Here is a 26,929-nt window from a genome sequence, read left to right as displayed (position 1 = left end):
CACGAGCGAGCAGAGGAGTTCAGAGGAGGGCTCGGGTGGATTGTCATTTACTCTCACACGGGCTGTCATTCCCCTCTCATGGGATGAGTTGGCATTCCAATTTGGCATTCCATGCACGTTTCTTTTTGGCAGTGTTAAAACGCCATACCCATGCACTAACTATCCAATGGGAGGCTCACACCTATTTGCTGCCCAGGCAGTGTAGCAGCAGCCTCTCCCCGTCCTAGAAAAACCAGAAGCCATCGTCCATTTATATAGAACTTTGATCACTTACCTCCTGCAGGATGCTCCCACCCTGGCCGTGCCGCACCGTTCAGTTAAAGACATGCATAGTTTCTCTAATCAGCAAGAGGTGTGTTAAAAACACACACAGTGACAGCTACTGTTGTTTTATTAGGTAATATTTAAAATGTTTTTCTGGCTATGAGATGTCTCGGACTTTGTTCAGCCTCCTTAAAAAACAGTCTAATTGCCAACAATAAAGTGTCACTATGTGCAGCAGCTCTAGGGTGATCATATTTTTTTTTCATATTTATGCTTATACCTGACATCAGAGGGCTTAAAAAGCATGATATAGGACCATAAAGTCTTAATTATAAATATGATAGCATAATATGCTAAATCTGAAAACACAAATATAAAACCATGGGAAAAATGCATATAAAACATGTCTATAGTGATCGATTTTAAGCAAACAAACAGTGGATTCCTAAACGAAACACTTAGAGCCTCTCTGTGAGGGTTGCTTGATACATTTTGAAGTACAGATCAAACGTTTTATAACATTTGCTTTCTTTAAATGCTTAAAAGGTGAAAAAAATACCTGTAGTTACAAATATCTGGGCGCCTGGCAGAACCGCTTCTGGGTATTATAGGAAGGACTCTCAATTCTCTGTTTTTTGCAAAATGCGACTTCTGCAGTCTTCCCTTCTGTCCACGCCAAGGTATTTAGATGACAACAGATCAACCTTAAAGTTATACCTTAAACTAAAAACCTTTCCTAAAGGTAAACAAAAGTTACATTTATGTCCAGCAAAGAATTTAGAACTTTAGATTAGATCATAAGATCAGCGTCATTTATTTGATCATTTGTAAAATGACAAAATAATCTGATGAGAATGTTCCTGCTTCGTTCTACATAACGCCTTTATGATTTCCTTGTTTTGTAAACCATATTAAGTATTATAATATGAAGTAGTTTTTTTTGTTGTTTTTTAAAGTGCTTTTGTAGGATTGGAAATCACCAGGTCATCAGCTCACAAACCAGAAGAAGCCAAGAGTATCTGCACCAGATTTAAGATTTCTTCTTCTCTTCCTCAGGTTCAGCATTTCCCTTCATGCCACCAAGAATGGAACGGGAACTTTGCCAACCGGCGACCGCAGGCCTACATCCCTCCCACCATGCATGGCCACACCTTTACACTGTCCCACAGCAGCCCCAACCACGTAACGGGCCCCCACCCCCACCTTGGAGGGCACCCGCATTCTCAGCCTACCCTCCTGTCCTACCCGTCGTCTGGTCCTCTTGTTACAGCGACCCCCGTGGCCCACCTCCTGGCATCCCCTGGTGCCTCCCGCCCTGTCCTCCAGCCCACCTATGGCATATCCCACCCAGCAGGCATCGTGCACCAAGTGGCAGTGAGCATCAACCCCCGGCTGCTGCCCTCCCCCACCCTGCATCCACAGAGCCAATTCAAACCTCTTTTCCCCCCTCACTCCTACATCGCCTCGCCTGCTTACGGCAGTTTCCCCCTCAGCCCTACCAAACTGAACCAGTATCCCTACATCTGAGCGTGGCCATGATAGCGTTCCTACCACCTGGGGGCTAAGCAGGGCAACAGCCTATCTGAATCCACAAACATGGTTTTCATCACTGATAAAAAAAAAAACAGAAACCATGGCACAACCACAGAGAAAACAAGCTATTTTTTGAATCATTTAGACTTGGTTGTAATTGAACTTTGAGCTTTAAAATGAAAAAGAGAGAAGAGAAAAAAAAAGATTTCCAACAGAGCAGATGATTTGGCAAAAATTAAAGAAGGAAATAATGTATGAATGACTGAATGAAAGAATGAATGAGTAGTTTAAGTCACACTTAATGTGTTTTGCACATTTGATATATCTTTGCATTGGATCTTCTACGAATACTCCTCAAGACAGGTAAATAATTGGGGTGTTGTTGAATAGTTAGAAACCCCCCGGTCCCAGCTATTTTTCTACATTGCCTTCTTATGTGTGCAAGACACATCCATATTTGTAAAGCCATCCGAGCCTCTAGTTGTAGATCGACGGATGCACATGTTGTCCACGGTGTATGTTGTACCGCGTTTGAAGTATTCGTACCTTTTCGGTGTCTTTTCGGTGTCGCAATGTCAAGTCAGTTATCCGATTTAACTAGGGTCGTTCACGCTGCATGTGGTCTTGCATGAGCAAAAATGTAAACGGAAAGATGCATAGACGTTGCCCCTATCGTTTGTGTCACAAGACTCGCTGCATTGTATAACTGTCCCCAGCCATAGTGCCTTACATATTTGAGGTTGTTAATGTTACTACTTATATATGACTATATACATGAATATTAATGTACTGGACTGCAGCACTTGAAATTCCAATCAGTCGATGCATCCTATGTGTGAGTATATATATGCACATGTGTATATGTTCCATGCATAGCCTGCATGGATGTGATGTATCGCGGAGAGCGGTGCTTACTTTTTTTCGGAGTCTATGTATATTTCAGTGTGTAGTGAGTTCCTTTTTCTGTTCTTTCAAGAAGAACGGCATGCTTTTGCTGTTGCGAATGCCTGCTGTTTCCTGATAAACATTAGATTTTTTTTTCTGCCCTCTCTGTTTCCGAATGAACTAGTGTACAAAGTGCAAGTACTGAGTATTGCTTAACATTTGATAATCACTTTCTATTTAGTGAAACTCTTACTACTAACAGTATTTGTACTGTTTAAAAACTGCAATACAATCTAAATAGTCGTTGGTTGAATATTTCTTTTTGTTTTTTTTGTTTTTTTTATTGTCTTTTTGATTTGATTTGTGTTTTCTTTGTTTTTTTTAGATGTTTAGAGGTGTGACAGGCATGGCTTTGATTAGGTAGGTTTAAAAAAAAAAACAGAACATGCAAATTCATTTTACGGTTTGGAATATTCTTAGCCTGGGCAAACCATGCAGTGTTTGATATACACACATATATGACATATATTATAGAGCTAGAATATTTAGTACAGATGCTTGTTAAGGTGTGAGGTAATTGTGTGCAATTCTCTCATTTATGCATGTGTGACAAACTTAACTTTTCCCTTTTACATTAATACCATTTGTTAAAGGCTTAATGCTTATCAGTGTCAACTACTTTTATACATTCCGTCAGGGAGGATATAGATACATATATATGTGTGATAATGGCATATATATATAGATATACATATATATATGTGTATATATATGTATATGTGTGTGTGTGTGTTTTATTTACCTTGTTGATTTACAGTGGCTCAAAAATACACATCCCTGCAAAAATGCCAGATATGTGTGATTATATAGACATGAGGATTTGATTAATCATTTCAGACTTATTCTACTTTTAATGTGGCATTTTTTTACTGTACCAATAAAGTGAAATAAAAGCAACCAAAATTTTTTAAGCAAGATGTAAAAGGAAAAAAAAAACAAAAAAACTAATCCGACAGATTCCCCTTAGATTAAAACTTTGTTGAAGCAACTTCAGTCCTTTTCCTGCGTTCAGTTTTCCTAATTTTACACAAGTGAGTTCTATTAACCTGAAATAAAGCTTAGCAGTCCATCTAGGATTGTGCTTCTATGTGTTCATTCGGTTCCGTTAGGTAAAGCTATAGTTCATTGAGGATTAACGAGATCTTGATGTAGACAGTTTTCAGAGAGGAGGTAGTTGAACAATCCTACAGCGGTAAAGTTATTTACCAATGCCAGAATGAACGCAAGCTTACATCCAAGCTAAGAAACAAAGTATTTCATTTGAAAATAATGGAATTCAAGATGAAAGAACCAAGTTTGACTAAAACAAATCTGTTGCAGAGAGCCATGCACAGAAGATGTTGATATAAACTGAGACGTTTAAGCTTGGTAGAGGGAACTTGTGATGCTTAGTCAAGATACGGGGAACTAATGGAGGCTGAATGCTGAAACTGAATTGAAAGATGTTACAATAAAGTACTTGATTTTAGTTTCAATGTTCGATTTTACATGCTAACCTTCCAGAAACCTGACATTTTCACATGGATGTGTCCTCAGTTGACTAATCTGTTGTGTGTCCATTTTTTTCCCCCTCTTTGCTATTGTCTTTTGTTTTTCAAATGAAGTCGCTCGTGCAGCACCAAAGACTGTAATTCGTTTATTCAGCAAGGTAGCTATTCTTAGCTATTCTGTTTGCATAGACCTCAGTTATACTGTAGTTGTATTTCAAGGTTTTGTTTCAAAGAAAAAAAAAAGTTCTATTTAAAAAAAAAAAAAAAAACACGAAAAAAAAATGTTTTGTCTAGCTTATTGGGCAATTAATGAGTCGTATCATTTCTTGAATGTATCATAGATAAGCTGCTATATGATGATTGCCACTTCAATAGCTGTGAAATTAGGTGATTTCGCTCTGAGTTTAAACTTAGCATTTTGTATAGGTCCCTAATTATCTGAACTAGAAGTGGTTTTGATTTCTGTGTTTCGTTCATATTTGGAGTGTCACTGTAACTACTGTACTTGCTGATGATGAACATTAGTTGCATTTGTTGTTATTCGGGGTGCGTGTTTTTTTCAGCATCAGTATTTTATCCTTATTAACCTCTCGGGCTCGTCACTGCATATAAACGATGTATCGATGTAACTTAAGTTTTGTATGTTTCCATATCAATGTTCTGTACACATCTGACGCTGTAGCTTGCAGGACTGATTTAACTTTCTCATTGCACAAACACCTTGTATCACTTTTTAGTGAGTTGTGGGAGCACTGTGAGATGCCAGAACACAAACAAGAACAACAAAAGAACAGCGTGTCTCAGTCACATCGGTCACACTAACCCACTTCATACTAAGCTCTTCCACATCTATTGAGGCCTGGAAAACATTTGATTGAGATAAGATACTTAAATTTTTACCCCCCCCAAAATGTTTTTTTGCTCCAAAGCAGTTTTTCACAACTTTTACTTCTTGTCAAAACGATTCCAGGTATTTACAGCAAACTGTTTTCTCTGTTTAATGTTGCTTAGAATATCGCTTTGACGTTCTAACCTGCCTTGCGTTCAGATCGCTCCCCCTTTATGAGTGACTCGTATCAAAGTGTTTTTGTCAGTGCTAGGCGGTGGCCGTTGTTACGTGTCCTTTATTGAAACTGAGACAGTGTAAGCAGCACTGTGCATGTGCCTTGAGATCCAGACCGTGAAAAAAAACAGACAAAAAAAAAAAAGGCAGAGAATCCCAAGATTATTTAGGTAGCAACCGCTTTAGAGAAAAGACGGAGGGAACAAACATTTCCAGTAGGACTTCATCTTAGAGTCTTTTGACTCCAGATCTATTAGAAAGGAGCGATGAAGCCTCTGTGTGACCACAGCCTGCTAATAAAACCCCACAGTCGAATTATATGATGCGCAGCAATTTTTCAGATAGTCACTCTGGCTGAACAGCAGATGCAATACTTTCCATTGTGCGTTCATTGCACCACCAAGTGTTCTTAGATAATCTCCATGCTTTACATCACCTTGCATGATCACATGCACACTTTGCTTCACTTCTGTCTTCTGGCATGCAGATCAGGGCTAAGTTGGAGCAACCAGAGCACAACTGATAACACAGATCTTTTAAAATCAAAGGAGCTGGAGTTCTTTGTTATATTTTGTTGTGTTGATTTTGTGCTCTGGATGGAAACTCCTTTTCTACATTTAAACAATAATGCTGATACAGCTTTATTTCTCAAGAGCTTTTTTTTCATGGCTGTATGTTTTGCTGATCACATGGAAATGCCGCTTTCGGGAAAGAAATCTTATGATGATAAGGCATGAATCGGACGCATTAGTGCTAGAGATAGGTCGCATGTGAAATGTAATCTGTGTTTTTCTCTCCCTCAAAAGCTTTTTCACCAGCAACGCGCCTGCATCAACTCTCCTTGTTCTTGTCACGCAAACGAATGGATGCAAGAGGAGAGAAGTTTTCCATTTTGTTTTAAGTCATGAAAAACTGTTGTTTATGGGATTTGGACGATTCCAAATAAAGTTTAGCATACAAAATCTTTCAAATTCCTGATAAAATGAGTGATTTTGACCTGAAAATCCTTTAGAAATCTTAGTTCAGGGTCTCTTGTTAATCTTCATGTGCTACTTTGTAAATCTTTGATTTGACTGAAAAAGGTGGTTTTCCTCCAGTGCTTATTTTCAGTCTTCTGGTCATCTCTGTCAATTTCAGAGTTAATTCACACTGCAAGTTATGGACTCACCTGTTTTAGTTTTTTGGTGGCTTTGGTTTTATGTTTTGTTTGCTTTTTCCTTTCCTTTTTTTATTTTGTGCTACACTAGTTTGCCATGTAGCAATTGCACTGTGCAATATTTACAGTATGAGGACTGGGAAAACTAACTCTATGGATGTGATGTCTCTTATACAGTTTGCGATAGTGTTTCCTCTCTAGTTCTCAGTGATTTAGGTGTGACCAAGCCTTCTCTACTTTGTCACATTAAGCGGGTTTCCAGGTGACTCTTTTGGTGAGTGTCAAAATAAGACTTTATTGTGTATTATTGTTAAGATTCACTTTGAATTAAAAAAAATATATTGATGCAACTACTTTTGTCTTCTGACTGTTTTTCACAGTTTATTTTATTAAAGATGGGAGCAATGAGGTTGACAGGACAAATATCCCTTTTCCATTGCCAAAAGCCCAGGCTTCTCAAAGCCTGAGTAGCATTTCCATACACAATTACCAGAGTCATTTTACTTTCACACGGTTTACCCTGGACTTTAGCTCCAAACATGAGGCAGAGTTTTTTTTTATAATGAAGCAAAAATGTAAAGTTAGCCAAGTTTATTATCCATCATCCATTTTCTGTCATGCTTATCCCAAGCATGGTCGCAAGGGGTTGCCTATCTCCAGCTGAGTACACCCTGGACATGTCGCCACTCTATCGCAGGGCAACACAGAGACACACAACACAAACGACCATTCACAAACACTCACACTTAAAGAGAATTTAGAGAAGCAGGTTAACCTAACCATCATGTTTTTGGACTGAGGGAGCCAGAGTACCCAGGGAGAACCCACGCATGCACATGGAGAACATGCAAACTCCATACTCCTGGGAATCAAACCTCAAACCTTCTTGCTGCAAGGCAGCAGTGCTACCCACTGCACTATTGATCAACAAAGTTTACTGTCAAGAATTGAAATATAGTGTATGCATTTAGTCTTGAGAAGAAAAAAAATAATAATTTAATCTATGCAGTACAAAATAATTTAAAAAAGATGGTACAAATACGTGAACATTGACAGCATATTCCAATGCTGAAGTAGTTAACATGTTAGCTGAAAGGACTCATAAAAAAAACAATAACAAAATAAAATTTGGAATTTAACAAATAATATACGTAACCAAATAATAATAATCCAAAATTAATTTACTATAATTTCTTAATAATAATAAATATTATTGTACTTTCATAACAATCAAAAGGTTCAATACAATAGTAATATTATCTGTAATGTCAGTAATGTGTTATCTTTTTATTTTTATTTTAACAGTAATATGAAATTATTCCAAAATCAACCTCCATACCTGCAGGAGGGTGAAAGCAACTTTTGTAAGCCAATGCTGCCCCCGAGTGGAGTTGAAGAGGTACAGCAGCTACTGATATAAACGTCTTACTTGACAAACAATGAGATTTCAGTTCAGTTTTAATTGTAGCTGAGTTGAAAATGTCGTTTTTGTTATAATTGCGGATTGTTAAGTATAGTTAACTTGATAAATAAACAAGAAAAGCAAAGAAATGTTTTAAAAATATAAGTTGGCTTTTAGTTCCCCTTCACAGCCAGCAGAGGGCGCCATGCAGACAGGTCAGCTTTTCACCTTGTAAGAAGCTATTTTGGTTCAGTCTGGCCAAAAGGGTAGCCGACCTAGATGATACAGCCTCCTGCTGAGCGTGGAAACCTGCTCACATTGGTGACTTAATGCCCCCCCTCCCGCACACAGCTCAGAGACTCCTCACTTCGAGCGGCTAAAAGCCAAACCGATGGACAAAGTGAGAGCGCCTCTCTGCGCCATAGGATGATGCTGGGTGGACCAAGCGCAGCGGAGCTATAAGGGAGCGCTCCTTAATTTCCCTTCAACGCCGCGTCCCTCACTCCCCCTCCCCTCCCCCGGGTCCATCTATCCAGCTCCGGACCCACGGCGTATGGACCGTGTTTCCCCCCGTTCACACACGTGGATTTATTCAATGCATTATTTACAAGCCAAACTTCAGCAACTTGTCCACTGGATATGGCTCCCAGTGTGAAGAGTGATGGGCGGGTGGGTCATCCCGACGCACCGGGAGCCTGCGGGGCAGACTGCGATGATGGATGCGTGCCGCGCAGGAGGAGAGCCGGAGGAGACACAGGGAGGAGGAGGAGGTGTTTGAGGAGCGGACTGCGAGCCGGAGCAGCGGGGATGTTCGCAAACCGCATGCTGTCTGCGGCTCTGATTTCTCTCCTTGTCCGGTGCGCTGTGGCAGCAGAGGGTAAGCTCACCGCCGGGCTATGGCTCCGACACGCTGAGGCACTCGCTGATCTGTTGCACCAGCGTCTTTCTGCATTAAACCTGCCGTGCATGTGGCATCTACTAAGAAAGGGGTTAAAAAAAAATGCAGACGGGTTGGAAAATTGATCTCTTGTTCTACACATGCAGCGTTTTGTAATCCACTGCAGGGTGCAGATTCCCGGGCTGTGCGGATGGAGCTGGATGAATACCCTGATAAATCGTTTTTCATCATATACAGTAGGGGGAAAAACCTTGGATCGTGTAACTATTTCAGTGGGTCTTGCATCTGCTGTAAGATAATAATGCATTGCAATGCATTATTGCAGTGACTGACCTATTGACTGGAAACAATGCATTTAACGACACTGACACATGACAATATTTGAGATCCTGGTGATTCAGTTCTGATTCTGCCTATCTCTCTACTGCACCTGCAGACATTTAACTTCTTTGTCTCACTAATCTGATTGCTCTGATAACACACAGCTCCAGAAGCTGCAATCAGAAATAGCCATTCAGCCCCAATCCTACTTCACTATCCTGTTGTAGTGCTGTAATTGTTCCATTTAAATTATTTCCACTACAGAGTATATTAAATAGTGTCATTTTCAGTAATGAGCTGCAGGGAGTTATTCTGGAAATGCAATGCATTTGCAGGGCAGTCTGTTTTCAGAGCATCTGGGACAGCACTAATGACACACATACCCAAGCCCTTAGTGGCTCTGTTTGTCTCAGTGTGCATATGAGACATTTGAGGTAAGCCATTCTGACTTTGGTGCCCTTCATCCGTCAACATTTTGAGCAAGCCTACTCGTGTAAAAGACAGTTTCTCCCTGCATATGCAGATTTGGCAGCCTCACATCCTGCTCATGCAATTCTTTCTGCCACTTCAGCACAGGTGGCCCTAAAGGTGTCTGTGGGCAGCCACGGCTGAAAGGAGAACAAAACAAGACGGTCCATTTCAGGTGCCAAACAAACAGTGGCTCCCTCACTGTTCCCCGGGCTGCAAACTGTGGTGTCACGGCTGTAGTCTCACCTCCTACTGATGCATGGCTACAGTACCACAGTCCCCTCATCATCCTCCTCCATCCCCCCCATCTCTCCCTCTCTTCCTCCTCTTTTGCAGTCAGCACATCCATTCTTAAACACAAGTGCAGCAGCACCTAAACATCTAAATATTTGGTGACAGTAGCATTGAAGTCCTTTTGATATTCACCTGACTCAAATTCAAGAATGTCAAATCTATGCAACAAATGAAAAAAAGGGATTGTTTCAGTTTTCAGGGCAATGAATGCTGGACAGAAAAGTCTTTATTGAAATTGAATTGAGAATGATTTATAATCTCTGTTAAACATTTTTTTTAATCATGGATCTTTAAGAAAATGCATTTCTTAAAGTGTATGGGATAGCCTATAGTCTGTTATAACCAAATGGGAAGATACTTTAAACTTAAGAGTTTTCTACATAGTCCATCTTTCTTATTTCTGTAACTGAAGTATTGTCTTTTTGTCAATCAAAAACAAAGTATATCACTCTTAAATAGCTACATGCTTTTCCATTTCCTTCCTGTTGAGTTCTGTGTGTTCTGAACCCAATGAACCTTCAAAGGACGGAGAGGGTTAACATTTTTGTACAGAGGACCAAGAGAGTCAGTGGAAAAGAAAAACACGCATTTCAAATCTAACATTTCAATCATGTGACGTTTCTGGTCTCAGAGCCACTGATCTCTATTTCTTCACTGGATTGGTGATAGGCTGTTGGTACTACAGGGTGCTGTGAAGTCACCAGCCGCCAAATTGGTACTCCCTTGTTAGACTGCTCAGAATGCAAACAATACGAGCACAACAGCATCAAACAACGAGAACGTTCTCACTTTCACGGGGACTTAAGACTTTTAAAATGAAGATAAAATTATCCCTTTGACATACACTTGCTGTTTCATAGCATCAGTATATTACTGTAATTTAAGGTAAAAAAATAGGCACATCACATTGCACAGTCAGTATGAAGTCCAGGAAGTATATAAATCATGTATTATAAGATTTACAAACCCAACAAAACCAAATTAGTGTGTTAATGGAGCATAATAAAACTGCAGTAAATTGATTATGTACATGTTATATATATGTAGTGATTAAATTGTTATGGTCATTACATTACAGGCATTTTTATGGCGGGACTCTGTCAAAGTGGGGTGTACCAAGATGGCGGCAGGTGACTTCAGTTTTTTCGGTGTATCAGCAATCCAGTGAAAAAAACAGAGATCAGTGCTTAGTGTAACAGAACCCTGGACCCAATAGTCAGCAGACAAACTGAAAGTTTCAAACAAGTTTCTTTAAATAACAAAAAGAGGAAGACGGAAACTCCTCGGAGTGGTTCTGGGGTTCTCTGTTGAGACAGGAAACTCGGATTAGTGACAAGAATGATGAGTGAAGGGAATACAAAAAGTCACTGACTTGGTTGAGAGTTCAGTACGATACTGAGAGAGGAGAAACCCGGAGGGAGATAGTCCGCCGCTTGCGGTCGTTACAGCTTCAGAGTGCAGAGTGCGGGCGAGCTGGCGCCAGTTGACGCGGAGCAACCAACAGTGCCCAGTAGGGACAGTAAGGGATAATCCAAAGCCGAAATCCAGTCCAGAACATGGTCAATGGTCGGAGCCAGGAGAGTTGCCAAAGGACTTTCCAGGACAGAGTCAGGTTACAGTTCCAGGTTTGATTCACAGAGCAGCAAACAGACTGGATGAGGGCAGGCAGGCTCGGTAGTCAGGAAACGAATTTGCTATGTGCACAACTGGCAGAGATCAGGCAGGTACTCAGGTCAGGCAGGTAGCTGGGAGACCGGTCAGGCATTCAGAATCAGACGGGAACAGACAGGCTCAGAAGTTGGCAGGTCAGGATCAGGAAGTCGGAACAAAGAAGGCTGTAATAAGTCTCACCAATGGCTCGAAATAATCTTGCCTTGATGACTGATCTAAAGGCTGGTTATATAGTGACTAATGCAGGTGGATCAGATGAGCGAGGAATGAGAAATGGGCGGAGTTAAGCAGGTGTGTGAAATGAGTAATCAGATCAGGCATCAGTGCTGAGATCATGACAGAGCAGCTTAATTGCATTTTAAACATCAAATCTATTCCAGGCCTCTTCATTTGGGTCAGAACTCAATGCAGAAGATCGATGATGGCAACATCCACTCTGATGCAGAGCTGGTATGCAAACTGCAGCATATCCAATGATGAGCTCACCAGGGGGCAGAGACGGTTAGGGACCAATCTTTTAAAGGTCTGCATCAGATGTGAGGTCAGTCCTGTCAGCCTGTAGCTGTTTAGGTTTTTTGGGTGTGTGGCATTTGGTAAAAGTACCCCAGAGTCAGTCTTCTACAGTGATGGTAGTTTCGCCAGCTCAACCTTCTATGGAACTTGTATGCCATGTTGACACACAGTTCACAGCACATCGAGAGCTTGGAGCTGATACCATCTGGACCAATAGAGCTGTGCACCTTTATATTTTGAAGTGTGTACCACACCTTAAGTCTTGAGAGGGAAAAGATTCTCAAAGGAGTGTTTGTAAATGGATGAGAGTTAATAGATGTGGCATTCACAAAAGAAGAAGAAGCAATTATCTGCGATGGTTGATATCATAGGCAAGATACTGTGTAGAAAGTTAGAAATCCTGGTCCATTATGCACTTATCACCCCCAATCTAGTTTTGATTAGACATTGGCCATTATTTTGTAGCTCAGTCTTAATACCACTAACACTGACTGTGGAATATTTAGCTGCAAAGAAATGCGACGACTGAACTCATTGCATGAGTAGATTAATCTGAGCTACTGGAAATGATCACATATTCCACAACTCTTTAGAAACAGCCGGCATGCTTAGGTGGATGATTTTATATACCTGTGGTCACCTAAGTGGTTCGAAACTCCTGAGTTAAATTCAAGCTTACTCAACTTTTTCAGTCACAAAGTAGGCTGAATGAGTTTTAGTAATAGTTTGAGGACTTGAAGCAGAGAAGGCCACCTGGCATCTGCACACTCCTACAACCAGAATCTTACAACTGAGTATGGGTGCTGACATTTTTAGTGACCTCATAGAGGTCTTGATAAAAAACTTTGACCCTTCAGCCGTTGCAAATCACGCCTTTTCTGTCCAAAAAAATAATTGACGGGAAGCTCAAGGGAAAACTGAAAGCATTTCCCAGTTGGACAGTATCAATTTTTTTTACCCTTTCTTACTTGTGAATTGACTTTTAATGCATCAAATGACATGCTTTGTGGTTTCCCTACTTTTAATGTCTCTACCTAGGCTTTTTATTGTGTTTGTGCAGAGCATTACTATTGCCTTTTTTCCTTTCCCATGTCAAGATAACAGTTTTTTATGGCTTCCAAGAATTTTAATGTTTTAGTAAAAAAAAAGAAGATGGTGACTCACTATTTCTCAGATGACCTGCCCGCCTTAAGATATTTTATGTTAATTTCTGTTGGCTCATGCAAGTTCTTGCAGTTGTAAATTGTACAGCAGTTAATTTTGTGTTTATAAACCTGTTAAGAAGTCTTAAGTTGTTTTAAATGGCTTGTTTATGTGTGTGATTGACTTGTCCACCGCAGTTTTTGATCTATTTTTGCGGGTTTGATTTGACATTCACTGGAGGGTCAAATATATGGCTTAGTAAAGACTGAGAAGTAAAAAACAGAGAAGTTGTTATAAAAATTCAACATAAGATATTATCATGAAAAGATGTTCCTAATGTTCAGTTTTCTCAATTTATTTTTGTAAAGTTAACACTTCGGAAAGAGAACGATCTGCATTATCTCGTAAACGAAAGATATGTTAGCCTTGGCAATCATTCAGAGTTTTAACAATGTTTGTCATCTGTTTGGCTGTAAGCCACTCCCATGGCTCTTTCATTTTCTATTGGATTGTAAAAAGTCATAGCAGGGGACATTTTATCTTTTTCACAGCTGTATACAAGCAAACTGCAGCTCTACCACACAAAGATGTACAGATAGAAAACACTGCCAATTAGCATTATGTGCCATCTGCCTTGCATTATCTCATGTATATTTGGTGCAATCAGGGAATATTGTAACTGTGTGATGGGTTATTTCCATGTTTCCCTCTGTACCTTTAAACCTCTGTGTTATTTTGTTTCTCTTGCTGTTCGGTGGAGGCTGATGGTAGATGAACTGCTTGGCTCTGCGGCTGGTTGTGAAAGGGCAGCAGGCTGGCGGATTTACAGGGACTGTATATTACAGCAGGCTGCTCTGCACAGAGCTGTCGTTAATCACACACCATCACACATAGCCACAGCAAATATTCCAGGGTCTGACTGTTTGGGTTTTTTAAGAACATGATTGAAAGTGAAGCTCTAATTAAAAAAAGATTTCCTTCCACTTTGTGATTGAATAATTGACAACAAAAAATATAAAGTCTACATTACCATTCAACAGTCATTGTGTATTGAGCTCTTCTTAACACCTGCATCAACACTTGCCGGTCTACATCCTCACAGTCCTGAACATTGGTTTTATGGGACTTTCTAGAAGGTCATTCAAAAAATGAATAATTGGATTGCAGTCCAGCTCTTACTGGGCCACAGGAGGACATTCATTGACTGCTTCTGTTGCAACAGTACTTCATCCTCATTGTGGCTGTGTGCCTTGTGTTATAAGAAAAAAAATGTTGCCGCATTCTGAGCTCCAGGGTCCTGATGTCCAAAGTGCACGTATGCACAAAAGACATGCAGTGCAATATTTTAAGCACAACTTGATGTGTACAAAAATTACGATTGTGTGAAAGTGAGTGAAGGTCCGGAGTTTAACACAAAAACTTTTGATTCGCCGTGAAAATGTGGGGCGACAAAGAAAAATGTTTCAATCAAGGAATAAACTATAAAACCACCAAAACTCAACTAATAACGGTGAAATATGACTATTTATTTTTTATGTTTGAGCTATTTACCTCAAAATATTTTTATTCTAAATGAAAAACAACAACCCCAAAACAATTGTGGATTAGCAGTTTGATTCTTAACAAGTCAGGAGTGATGATTGGGTTGACAAGCTGTAGCAGCAATGTCGAAGGATAGCATCTTTGACTCTGCCGGAGGACATCACCAGTTGGAGAAGAAGGAGGGTGTGTGCATTGTTACTGCCCTGCTGGCAAATAATCATGTATGACTTATTAGCTGGTGTGGATCTTCCAATCTCAAAGAGGGGCACTGGAAGCGTCACTTCAGCTTTTCACTGCGCTCTGTGCAATTGGAGTGTTTAGAGCTGATCGGAAGGCTGGTATTTAACAGTCATTACTGATCTGTTGCATGTCAAGCAAATGGAAAAACCTAGACCATATTTTGCTCAGATTTATAACAGTTTATAGAGTAATTCTAACCATGGCTGAATACAAAATAATTGCAATATGAAGCGTGAATCAATTTTAATTACTAATCTGAAATATAACTGTAGACATACAGCAGTCATACTGCTATAAGGATGCCAAGTGTGAATGAATTTGATTTTATGAATTGAATTTACTCTGGGAGTATGGGGTCCAGGGGCCTCTGTTAAGGGGTGTCCTTTCTCTGTATGACCACAGCAGGAGCTTGGTTCGCCAGGGCAGCCCTGTGTCACCGGTTCTGTTCGTTAAATTTATGGACAGAATTTCTAGGTGCAGCCAGGGACTGGAGGGTGTCCGGTTTGGGAACCTTAGGATATCATCTCTACTGTTTGCAGATGATTTTGTCCTGTTGACCTCATCAAACCAGGACCTTTCGAATGCACTGGGGTCGTTTGCAGCAGAGTGTGAAGCAGCCAGGTTAAGGATCAGCCCCTCCAGATCTGAGGCCATGGTATATCTATCGGAGTGTAGTGGAGAAGAGGGAGCTGAGTCGGGGGGCAAAGCTCTCCATTTACTGATCGATCTACGTCTAAGAGACGTAGATCCATGAGATCCGGGTAATGACTGAAAGGACAAGATCACGAACACAAGTGGATATAAGTTTCATTCGCAGGGTGGCTTGGCGCACCCTTCGAGATCGGGGGAGGAGCTCAGTTATCTGGGAGGGTAAGGGTAGGGTCGTCACTCCTTCACGTCAAAAGGAGCCAGCTGAGTTAACTCGGGCATCTGTTCTGGATGCCTCCTGCTTTATTATTAAAGTTTTTATTTCTCTCTATATTACTAAGTCTAAAGGGGATTTCCTGGTTGTTATAAAGGTCCAAATAATGGTCCCCTCTGTGTTTTTCTAAGAAAAATCAATTTAGCTGAAAGGTTTATGTATCTTTGATGCTATAACACCACCCACACATGTAAATCTGATCCTGCAGATGTTGAGGGTATATTAGGGACATTAAAGGTGTATTTTGATTATTTAGACCAGATTTTGCAATATTAGTTTATAAAACCGAAACAAAAAAGCAACAAAAAACAAGTTTTTATATACATACTCACTGAACACTGTTAAATGGAAACTGTTCATTATAAATGGAAGCACTCAATGTAGTGAAAGACTTTGCCTTTCCATACAGACCCTCTGTGGACCGTGGCATTTAACCAAATCCCTTTGAACCACTGGAGGAGGGTATGTAAGATTACTAACATTCATTACATATTCATTCAAAATGTTACAGATTTAATTCCAGGCAAAGTAGTACTGTACCCCAGATGTCTTGGGAGGAACTGGATCCTTATGTAAATTGCTGGCCTAATGGGTGAAACTAATTAATGTACATTTCCTAAACTGCTGTGAAGATTTTAGGACTACAAGTTGAAAATGTGTACCACTTCTTCAAGGAGTGTAAGAATGTTTTTGGGGGAATAAATGAATTTTTGTTGGTATGCTATTATTAACCATTTTTAAAAGAAGCCAAGCATCCTCAGCTGAGGGCAGCACCTTGTCACAGTACCAAAACACCTTGCACTTTTCTTTGTTATTTTTTTAATCTCCAGCAGTATCAGCCTGCATTATTTTTATTATTAGAAAAGGAGAAACATACATAAGCCTCTGAAAATACGTTATTAATATTGTTTTAACCTGAAAATGTCTTGTAAGATATAAATCAAACAGCAGTAAAACATTTTTTTTCCTACTGTGGTCAAGTTGTGGTCTGCCACAGAAGCTCATGATTTATGTTCTTTTTTGCCCTGCTCTTCTGTTAATAACTTTAGTCTTCTTTTATTTTAAACTAGAAAACACCCCCGTCTTTAACCTGCTTTTGAATAAGTCCTTTATGACTTTCTAACACCACTGCTTCTTTGTGAAATTGAACACACTATGACTAAACTAAAAGTAAAACCCAACATGTTTTTCACTGTTTAGTTTGGTTGGTGGGCAGCTGTTTATGTGTAAGGCAAGGCAGAAGGAGTAAAGTTAATACAATATATTCTTAAAATGTAGGAGCCTTTAAAGCTTCCGCGTAATTATTACTGTGATTTATTAAACAGAAATTTTATATACATAAGTATGGTATTTTTTTATCATCTACAAACTAAAAATTCTTTATATTTGTGTAACCTTAGAAATTGCTGTTTTAATTACATAAGAGCCGAAGCTATTTTGAACCATGACAGCCTCTGAATTGTTGGAGGTGAGCAGTTCATAAGGCTGCAACCTCACCATCAGATGTCGCTAAAAAATTAAACACTATAGCTTTAAAGAATTGTTTTAAGTAATACAATAAAACACAATGAAACACTTTAAGAACAAAACAACTTAGTTGAACAGTATCGTTCATATTTTTGGAAAAAACATCATCTATGAAACATTGTGCTTTCTTTAGTTGGTGTCAGACAAGCCCCTTTTAAAACATAATTTTTGGACATTTTAGATTAGGGATCATTATTTAAGGTGAAACCTTTATTTGGTTTTGGTTTTCTCCTAAATTAATTTAACTCCTTAGATTTTTTTCTATTTCTTTGCTCTCGATGGGTCACCTTGCCTTTTCCCCTTTGACTCTCCCAGTATGTTAGATGTTGGTATTACATCTATCTTTACTGGGATCTTTGTTTTTTGCCTCTTTTTCCCCCCAATGTTTTGTTTATATTTTCTTAATTAAACTCTCCTACCATATTTTGTGCAAATGTTAATTTTCACCTTGGTCCAGATTCTGAACAACATTTTTTAGTGCAAAAATGTTTATCACAATAAAATATTTTAAGACAAGATGAATCAACAGATAAATACCAAATTACTGTCCTTATATCTATAATGATGGATGAATGCAACAAAACAAAACACTGGCTAAAAGATATTACAATTATGTATTGGTTTTCGGTTCTGTAACCAACAAATTTTACTTGTCTATAATAGCTGATTGGCTGGCTGTGCTTTAATATGTTTTACTGAAAAATGTGTATAGTCTGTGCAGACTGATCTGCTATTTAGATGCCCAATAGAAGGGATTTCCTGCTCTGTGAATGAAGAGAGTTATTATCAGATGCGTAATATGCGCTATTCCAGTAATCCATTCCAAGTTTACCTGCTGGTTAGCAGGAGGTAACGTTTGGTTAACCAACTTTTAATCTCAACATGTCTGCTGTGTGAAAAGGTTTTACATTGAATACACTGCAAACATGCAATGTTTACAATGCTGTTATACCAAGAGGCTGAACCTCCATCCCAAACATCAATCAAACGACACTTGGGCATGACACACACAAAAACAAAAAATAATGCAACCAACTTGCAGGAGAACAGTGAGCCTAAGGCTAAGTTACATTTAATCACAGTATGCCTGCTGTATAAAAATATATTACTCTAGAAACCCCACGAAGGAAGACTGTAGCATGCAATGTTTTCAGAATCACTCCACCAAGAGGTGGAATTTTTTTTCACAACCTACAATACCAGGAACATTTAAAAAAGCATCCCATTAAAAAGCAGTGGACAGAAAGATGAAAGCAGCAGCCAGCAGCATTCTATTATGGATTAGTCCCTCAAACAAGGTAAACCTTCACCAAACAATGTGACAGCTTTAGGGATTACTGTGAATGTTTATACTTAGTGAAAAAAAAAAATTGGATCTTGAATTGTTGCAGAGCTAATATACTTAATTTCTGCTGATCACATGAAGAGGCCATTGTTGTCTTCTTTGGAGGAGTAGTGTTAGTAAACAATAATAATAATAATGCATTTTTAACGATGCACTAAACCTCTAGTAAACATTTCTTAAATGTCTGCCATTAAAGGTGTGTTGGAAATACAAAAAGCAAAATTAAAGAGCAGTTAAATCAGAGGCTTTGCTTTAATTTTATTCACACACAAAAAAAAACAAAGACACATTGTGTTTACCTAAACATTATTGTGGCTGAAAGGCTTAGGCTGAAGCAAAGCTTATCACTGCCTTCCTTCCCACAGCAAAATAGGGCTACACTTCTCTTGAAAACCATAAAAAAATTATTTTAAATTGATAATATTCAAATATAATGTTGTGAACAGTTTTAGGAAACTAGGAAAAGATGTACATGAGTTTAACTCTTAAATAGCATTGTTCTACATTCAAATCCAACAACAGAAATACATCTGATTTCCTTTTTTGACCTTTTGTAAGCTGAATTTACATTTATTACTAAAACTATACCTACTTTCTGGAATTCAAATGAACATCCGGATACAAGAGGGAGTTTTCTTTTGCTTTGTACATTAATTGCATTATTCCATTTTATACAAGATCTTTAAATTTCATTATATTTGAATTTATAAATAGTGGATTAGTATGGTCACAAAATCTTGCTTTATATATATAATACATATTGCTTGTTTTGTGATTAAAATGAAGTTACATAATTTTTTTGAAAAGGAGAAAAGTTTATCATTTATATCCACGTGTCGTAGATCTAAAAAAAACAATTTTCCTATCAAGGTCGGAAGAAAAGGACCAAGTATTCGAGGCAGACTGACAGTTAGATTTCTAAAAACGTTTATCAGAAATTGAACTGTAGTGAACAGTGTCGGCGTCTAAGTCGGGAACCTCTGCAGGCGGAGACAGCAGGTTAGTGACCACATCTATCTGGTGGAGGATGATAATGAACGTGTGAATCACTTACCAGGTGTTATATTTCAGTCCGTTCTTAGAGGAGGAGGTAGGTTCCAGCTGGTTGGCTGCAAACAAGATGCAGCTGGCACCGCCCAGAGATTCCCAGACGCTAAAGTCTCGGAGGCTGGAGAACAGGCAGGAGATCAGAACCGAGCAGATGAAGGAAGGCAGGATAATCTAGAGGACGAAGCCAAAGGCGGTGTCGAGGATGTGCTCACGAGTCAGGACCAGGAGATCAGAGGTCAGAAGAGATACCGAAGGGAAATCCAGGACGGTGTCAGGAAACATTTCCACGCACAGTTCACAGTGAAGTAGAAATCCACCAGGAATCCCAAGACAGGTCAGGCAAACAGATCAGAATGGGAACAGGCAGAAGGTCCAGAAGGTCAGGATCAGGCAATCAGAACACACAGTTACGCTAGAGAACTCTCACCAAAGGCTAGAATAATCTGGCACTGATGACTGGTTGAAGGCTGGTTAAATAGAGGCTGAACCAGGTGAAACAGGTGAGCGGTAATGAGAAGTGGGCAGAGATAAGCAGGTGAGTGAAATGAGTAATCAGACCAGACATCAGCGCCAATATTGTTACATTTCCTGTTAATATGATTTAGTTTTTCTTCCTCTTCTGACTTAAAGTTATTGAGTTGAGATAAACATGCTCACACCAGCTGACAGGGGAGAGACAACTGGCGTTTTGTCCTGGGCCCAGCCGAGGCAGTCAGCTGGTCTGTACATGTTTATATTCATGCATCTTATACTTGCTTGTTGATAGGAGTCTACTACAGCCTCTAAACAATATCTTTAACCATGCTGAAAATAACATTTAAACTCTATTATAATAATATCTGCAGATTTCCAAAGTCAGTTATAGTGTATGAATTGGAAGTAAAAAAAATTTAGATCAGTTTATCTGAAATTACAATGTTAGAGATTAAAGCAAGAAATTTTATATTTTCCACTTAACCCATTCAGAGTTTAATATTCACATATTGGTGTATGCATCTATTAAAAACAACATTGTTTGGAATAATTTCTATACTTGACATAGGTATTAACACCTTGTTAAACATATTTTTTTTTTATTTTGCAAGCCTTTGAATAAACTTAAAAAACAAGAAAATGTTTCCCAAATAAAAAAACAACAAACAAAATAGAACTAAGGGATGTCTTGCTAATTTCATGTTTGAATAAACCGTTGTTTTTGAAAGTAATCAATTAGTCTTTTATTCGTGCTTTGTGACCCCTTTTTTTGGGTGTTGGGAATTTTTTAGCAGCTCAACCTGTCATTGTATTTTTTGTATTGTCATGTTAATTTAAAAGTGTTCTGTTCTGATCTTTTGTCTCTAATTGGTGTAGATAGAATAGCGGGTTTGATGGCATAATTAATCAACCATTAACACAATAACATCATGGTAGACAGAACACATAGAATTGTGTTTTACTACACTCAGGGAGATCCAAAAGAATAAAAAAACAAATAAACCAAAACCCAAAACTATGAGTTTTAGTTAGATTTCTTACAATTTATTTTAATTTATTTGCATTATTTCTGAACTTTTAGATTTTACAAGCTAAATTCCAGTGATGTAGTGCCATTTATAGCATATTAGCCCAATCTGTTCATCTTTGAAGAAAATCTAGAGTAAAAAGACCATTCACCACCTGACATAAGCAGGTACGATCTTCAGCAGCAAAAGGGCTGCTGCTTCTGCCTTCTAATAAATGACTGTTTCTTCAGATAAAAAAAAAAGCCTTTGATATTCACGCTAACTCAGATCTCTGATTTAAAGTACTCCCTTTCATTTTTTGTGGGCCAAGTAAAACAGGTTGGAGGCAGTCTTCCTGCTACATCGATGTCAGTATCACTAAAGCATTAATATTAAATGCAACTCACATGGCATTTTTAACATTATTAGTCTGCAATAAAACTCTATTAAAAAGTTAAATCATAATATTCTGACAGATGGCTGGTTCTGCAGGTCACTCACTTAAAATGTCCTTGCAATTCTTATTCAAAGCCTTAAACACTTTATCATCAACACATTTACTTTTTTAGTCTGTGCTGCAGCGTATGGATTTATATCTGTATTTAGAGCTATGGAGCCATTCTGAGCCTTAAAATCAGTCAGGCTGTTCTCCACAGGCTTTTTCATCAAGTTATTACCCACATACTCCTGGTGTGTGTAGTGGTGCTGCCTCTGGACCATTTACCTTCTGCATCCACACATCTAAAATAATTTTATTTGTGGTATGGGCTGGTTCTCATGGGCTTATGCTTTCAGCTACTAACCAAACCCAATAGATGTGGTTGAATATAACCTAGGTTCCTAAAGGTTCTTTCAGGGGGAAGGCAGTCTCGATGCTGTTATACTCTTAGCATTTGTCAAATACTGCAACTGATCTATAGGTCAGTAGTACCCTCTTAATTTGATTCTGATGTGCTTGCCCAATATAGCACAATGCCAAGGGCCCTGTTGCAGCTGTATACTGACTAGATCCTAATGCAGCTAAGTACTATAGGACCTACTGCCACAGCTTCACTAGTTTGTTTCCATGTCATCACAATCTGCAGAATTCATCCTTATGCATGGGAGGCTTCTGCACAGGAGGGCTCTTGTTAAGCATTATTATCAGCTGATCTGCAGCACTTAAGGACATGGGTGAATGATTTTGATGGAATTCTAAAACCTAGTCTCATGGTTTATTTCTATTTTGCCTCATCTCTAAGGGAGAACCTTTTATTGTATGAATTTAACGGGCTTATGCTCGTTACCTAATTCTGCTTTAGTCATGCTTCTACCAATGATACACCTCTAACCAGTCGCTTTATTTACCAAGAACTTCATTAGTGTTGTGAATTTAACTACCTATTGTCAACTTACAATATGATTGAGTGGGCTAATATCTTTCTGGGTTGAAATTGCCTCCACCAAATCAGACCCCATCAGATTGCTGTCTGCAGAGTTTTGAGCACTACTCGCCAAACAGAATCTTAGCAGGGTTGTTTCAATCAATCCTAATCAGTTATTGTCTATCCATTTTTGTCCTGTTTGAGGAAAGCCATGTTTGCAACAAGACAACCATTTTAACCCTTTTTGTCTGAAATTATAACAATATTATGGATGATATTTTTGAGTAATTAGAATCAGCAGATTTCTGAATGTATATGCTCTATTCTGCATGTTCTGCATGAATATGAGTAAAACAGAGAATGGTCAAGACCTTCTGTATTACATCTGTTTTTTTAAAGATAGAGCACAGCACTGTACATACTGCAACCATACAGTCTTGCTCAGGAGACCACTATGCACTATGATGATTTCACTGGTGTAAAAACAAACAAAAAACCAACAGCTTTTAGTAGCAGGAACAGAATTCTGTTCAAAGTGCTACTGTTTGCTTGGTACTTCACGTTTCTTTGTTGCCTGCAGCACTGCACCATTTTAGACGATCATTGAAGGTGAAGCAGCTCTCCTCAGGATAAGATCATGAAACGACTTTATTCACAGTAATTCTATTTTCAAAGGCTTCTCTGAGTCAATGGATGTCATTCTAAGACATGGGCAGCATCCAGGAGGCTGTGGACAGTAAATGCACTACAGGTGGGACTGAAAAGAGCCTAAATGTAATAAGAAGAAATTTAGGATTCAAATGTTTTTGCGAAGGAATACACATAATTATACATTTAAAAAAAAAGTCAAAGTGAGAAATTAGGATTATTGTTTGCTTTTATTAATAAATATAATTCCATCATATTCTTTTCACTATTTAACAGTTTTTTTTATATTACATTCTGTATAGACAGACATTATTTTCTTAAAAAGGAGAGCAGTTCTAAAAAGAAACCACCACTACCACTACCTTAACATATCACACTGCTGTTGAACTTTGCTTTTTTTCTGCTTTTCATTTTTTTTTTCAACAAATGGCTAAGATTATTATTATTTCTTTTTTTCAATTTTTAGATACAATAACCTCCCTCCGAGAAAAAAAGACACATTTATATCTGAGGTAATAGATTTCTGAATTTTTTTTTTTATAATAATACAACTCAAAAACAAGCTATCGATAATTCAATTTTTAGGCACACCTTTAATGCAGAGTTTGAAGTTTCCCTTAACAGTAAATGGGATTGCCAAATATTGGAGGAAAAAGTGTGTCTATAATTTGCAGAAAACTCTACATGCTCATTTGATAAATTTTGAAAAGAATCGAAACAGCTGATGTACAATGTTTCCATTTCTCCGAGTTATGTGTAACATACGTTGCTCTGCAGTGATTTTCAAAATCCACTTTTTAAAATTTAAAATAAACTTTACAACTGTGAAGAACACACATTTCCATTCATACTGGAAAGTCCCCTCAGTCTTCTTCACACCATCAAAACGCATCAAGTAAGATAGCTGGCACAGTAAGCAACTTGTGCTAGTCATTGTCGTTGGATTGGATTCTGCTAATGACAAAAGGAGGAAGGCAGCACATTTCCATATTTCTTCATAGAAATACCTGTCAAGTAAACTTTACCAAAACCAGTTAGAAAGCACAATGCAGACATCCAAAACATCCCACAGCAAAACCTTATTTTAAGTATTTTATAATCCCAAAATGGTTGGAGCTTAAAATATGGGTATGTTGCGGACCACTAGGGGGCTCCACTCTCGCTCAGCAGAAAAGTTGTAAACTAAGTTTCCTTGGTAACCTATGTTTCTTCGATAGTGTATATTAAGGTGTTCTGCTGTATGATTGCTCCAGTTGGAGTAGAGTAAAGAAGGTGTTGAACCTTCCTCCTTCACGTAGTCCTTTTCCACTCCTCCACAGGTGTATTATTAAAATGTAAGGTTAAATGTTAGAGATTAATTAGCAAACTAGCTATGGAGACATGATGACAGTTTGTTAACAATTTAAAGGCTCAGGTTCCAGCTTTCAAAAACATACAAAGCACCAATTGAGTAAATCCCTTCACATTATCATCACAGCCCCACCCCTGTACAGGAGAGGGGAGGACCTCGTCTATTCAGCCCGGCCAACAATCCCCTTTAACGGGGATAATGGGGTATTGCAGTCTAACAAAAGAAGCCAAACGACCCCCATTCCAAAGCGATGGACCCCTTCGTCTGTTCCTATTTGCATGTTTTCAAAACAAAAACAAGGCTTTGTTGAGCTACCGTATAAAACCCCGAACACAACGCTATTCCTGACATTTTGAATTGAAAAAGCTTCCTGGATGGAAAGCGAAACATCTTCAAACTTGGAAACAAAGTCCAGTGGATTATTTAGATTTTTTTTGGGAACAATTTAAAGAAGCCTCTGATTGTTGCAATGCTAACCATGACTTTTCTGTTGCCTTTTGAGAGAAGTAGAAATGGTTATTGACATGACATTTCTGTAACCCCTTCAGTGTGCTTTGTTTTTTATTCTTTATTAGCCACATAATTATTGACCTGCTACTGTACTTTTATCATTAGACATTTTTAGTAATTACACATTTATAAATCTCCAGTATAAATTAACTGGAATTCCAATTTTTAGTTGGAATTTTGACAGCGATTTAATGGATAAAATGCTTACAAGTATATGTTGCTTCTAATAGATATTAGCAAGGTCACTGAGTGTAACAAGAATTAAGTCCCATCAATTTTCTGACAGAGTACATGAGAACTTAATCATGCACCTTCGTTCTTACTTTTAATGTTAAAGGAAAAAGAGCTAGATCTACACAACACTGATTCACAGACGTCAATCAATGCCAACATGTGCAATGTCACATTGGCAGATGCTGTGGTGTTGATGCCCACATCTGATAAAGATGATAAATATTAATATGCCAAAGCTCAAAAATTTAAGTTAGCATTCTAAAAACGAGTCTTTTCATGGCACTTGTCACAAATTATAGAAACCCATTTAAAAAGTAATCTCTGCTCACGCTGCATAATTATGAGACATTGTGATTAAGGGAAAAAAATGTTAACTTTGCATGAGCTCACTGCAACTTAGCATCATCTAAATGATGAGCAACTTTTGTTGAAACGGAAGTTGAAGAGATTGAATTTGGTGATTTTGCAGTTTAAGTGGCATGAAATCTGGAACAGGTCTAAACACAGAAAATTGCTGTATAAAAGCTTCTTGTTTTTAAGATGTTTTCGTGATTAATGAGCTTTTAATTAATTGTTTGTTTTTTTAGTAGGCTGAAGCAGTCTTGCATAATTACTTCCAAATAATTTAATTGCATGTCGGTTTAAATATTACCATTGCAGCTGCATTGTGTTACAGCAGCAGCATTAATAACTTAAAAAGACCCTGCAGGGAAATGGTTTTTACAACCACAGTGATATAAAAGAAATCTTTTTAACAGTAAAACTGTCATAACAGTAAAAGCACTAGTTTATATTGATTTATAAAAATGCATTTTGAATACATGTTCCAACAATGATTATCTATTCAATGCCATCTTCCCCACCACACTGGCGCCATGAATAATTGCAAAACTTAAGACTTGCTTTTTGTGTTTTTTTTGTTTTTTGCATTTGTGAATGATTTTTTTTCTTGTCGCAGCCTCAGTGTGTGCTGCATTGTTCAATGCACCCAATTCAAGATACATTCCTTGAGAGCTCATCTATCATGCTGCCTGTTAGAGGGAGTGGAGATCTCTCCGTTGGCTTTGCCTTTTTAGGGCGGTCATGTTGAATGTCTGATTAAAATTCTTGCTCTGCTAACATGTGTGTGAGCAATTAGGTTTTCCTCTTATATTGGTAATGGAGCCTCACTTGGACTGTGAATTATAAAAGTTTAATGTCTCTGTGATTTATGAACAAGGCACAGATGTTTCATTGTTTTTGGTCTGCCAGGGAGACATGTATAAAACAGACATATCTACTTCTTAAAAGAGTAGTTCTAAAGAAAGTGAAACTTTTTCTATTTGAGTCATTAGGAATCTAAAGGAGACAGATACAGTGGAGCAAAAAAGTATTTAGTCAGCCACCAATAGTGCAAGTTCTCCCACTTAAAAAGATGATAGAGGCCGGTAATTTTCATTATAGATATACCTCAACTATGAGAGACAAAATGAGAAAAAAAAATCCAGAAAATCACATTTTCTGATTTTTAAAGAATTTATTTGCAAAATATGGTGGAAAATAAGTATTTGGTCA

General features: G+C 38.3%; 2 protein-coding genes across 4 annotated transcripts in view; both read left to right on the top strand.

Moving 5' to 3' along the window:
* The window catches only part of hipk3 (homeodomain interacting protein kinase 3), a 44,436-nt gene extending 38,844 nt beyond the window's left edge, over positions 1-5,592 (top strand). For both annotated transcript variants that reach the window (XM_015374117.1, XM_015374109.1), the window contains one exon: positions 1,321-5,592. In XM_015374117.1, the coding sequence (XP_015229603.1) occupies positions 1,321-1,791 (471 nt within the window). In that variant the 3' untranslated portion in view covers positions 1,792-5,592. The remainder of the gene's footprint in view (positions 1-1,320) is intronic.
* Positions 5,593-8,120: 2,528 nt separating this feature from the next.
* Positions 8,121-26,929, top strand: part of kiaa1549l (KIAA1549-like ortholog) — an 87,683-nt gene continuing 68,874 nt past the window's right edge. For both annotated transcript variants that reach the window (XM_015373742.1, XM_015373734.1), the window contains exon 1: positions 8,121-8,730. In XM_015373742.1, the coding sequence (XP_015229228.1) occupies positions 8,493-8,730 (238 nt within the window). In that variant the 5' untranslated portion in view covers positions 8,121-8,492. The remainder of the gene's footprint in view (positions 8,731-26,929) is intronic.

The sequence above is a fragment of the Cyprinodon variegatus genome, unplaced genomic scaffold (assembly GCF_000732505.1).
Source record: "Cyprinodon variegatus isolate N-32 unplaced genomic scaffold, C_variegatus-1.0 Scaffold5, whole genome shotgun sequence".
Lineage (NCBI taxonomy): Eukaryota > Metazoa > Chordata > Actinopteri > Cyprinodontiformes > Cyprinodontidae > Cyprinodon > Cyprinodon variegatus.
Note: the sequence above shows the minus strand (reverse complement) of the source record. Positions and strands in the feature narration are given on the sequence as shown.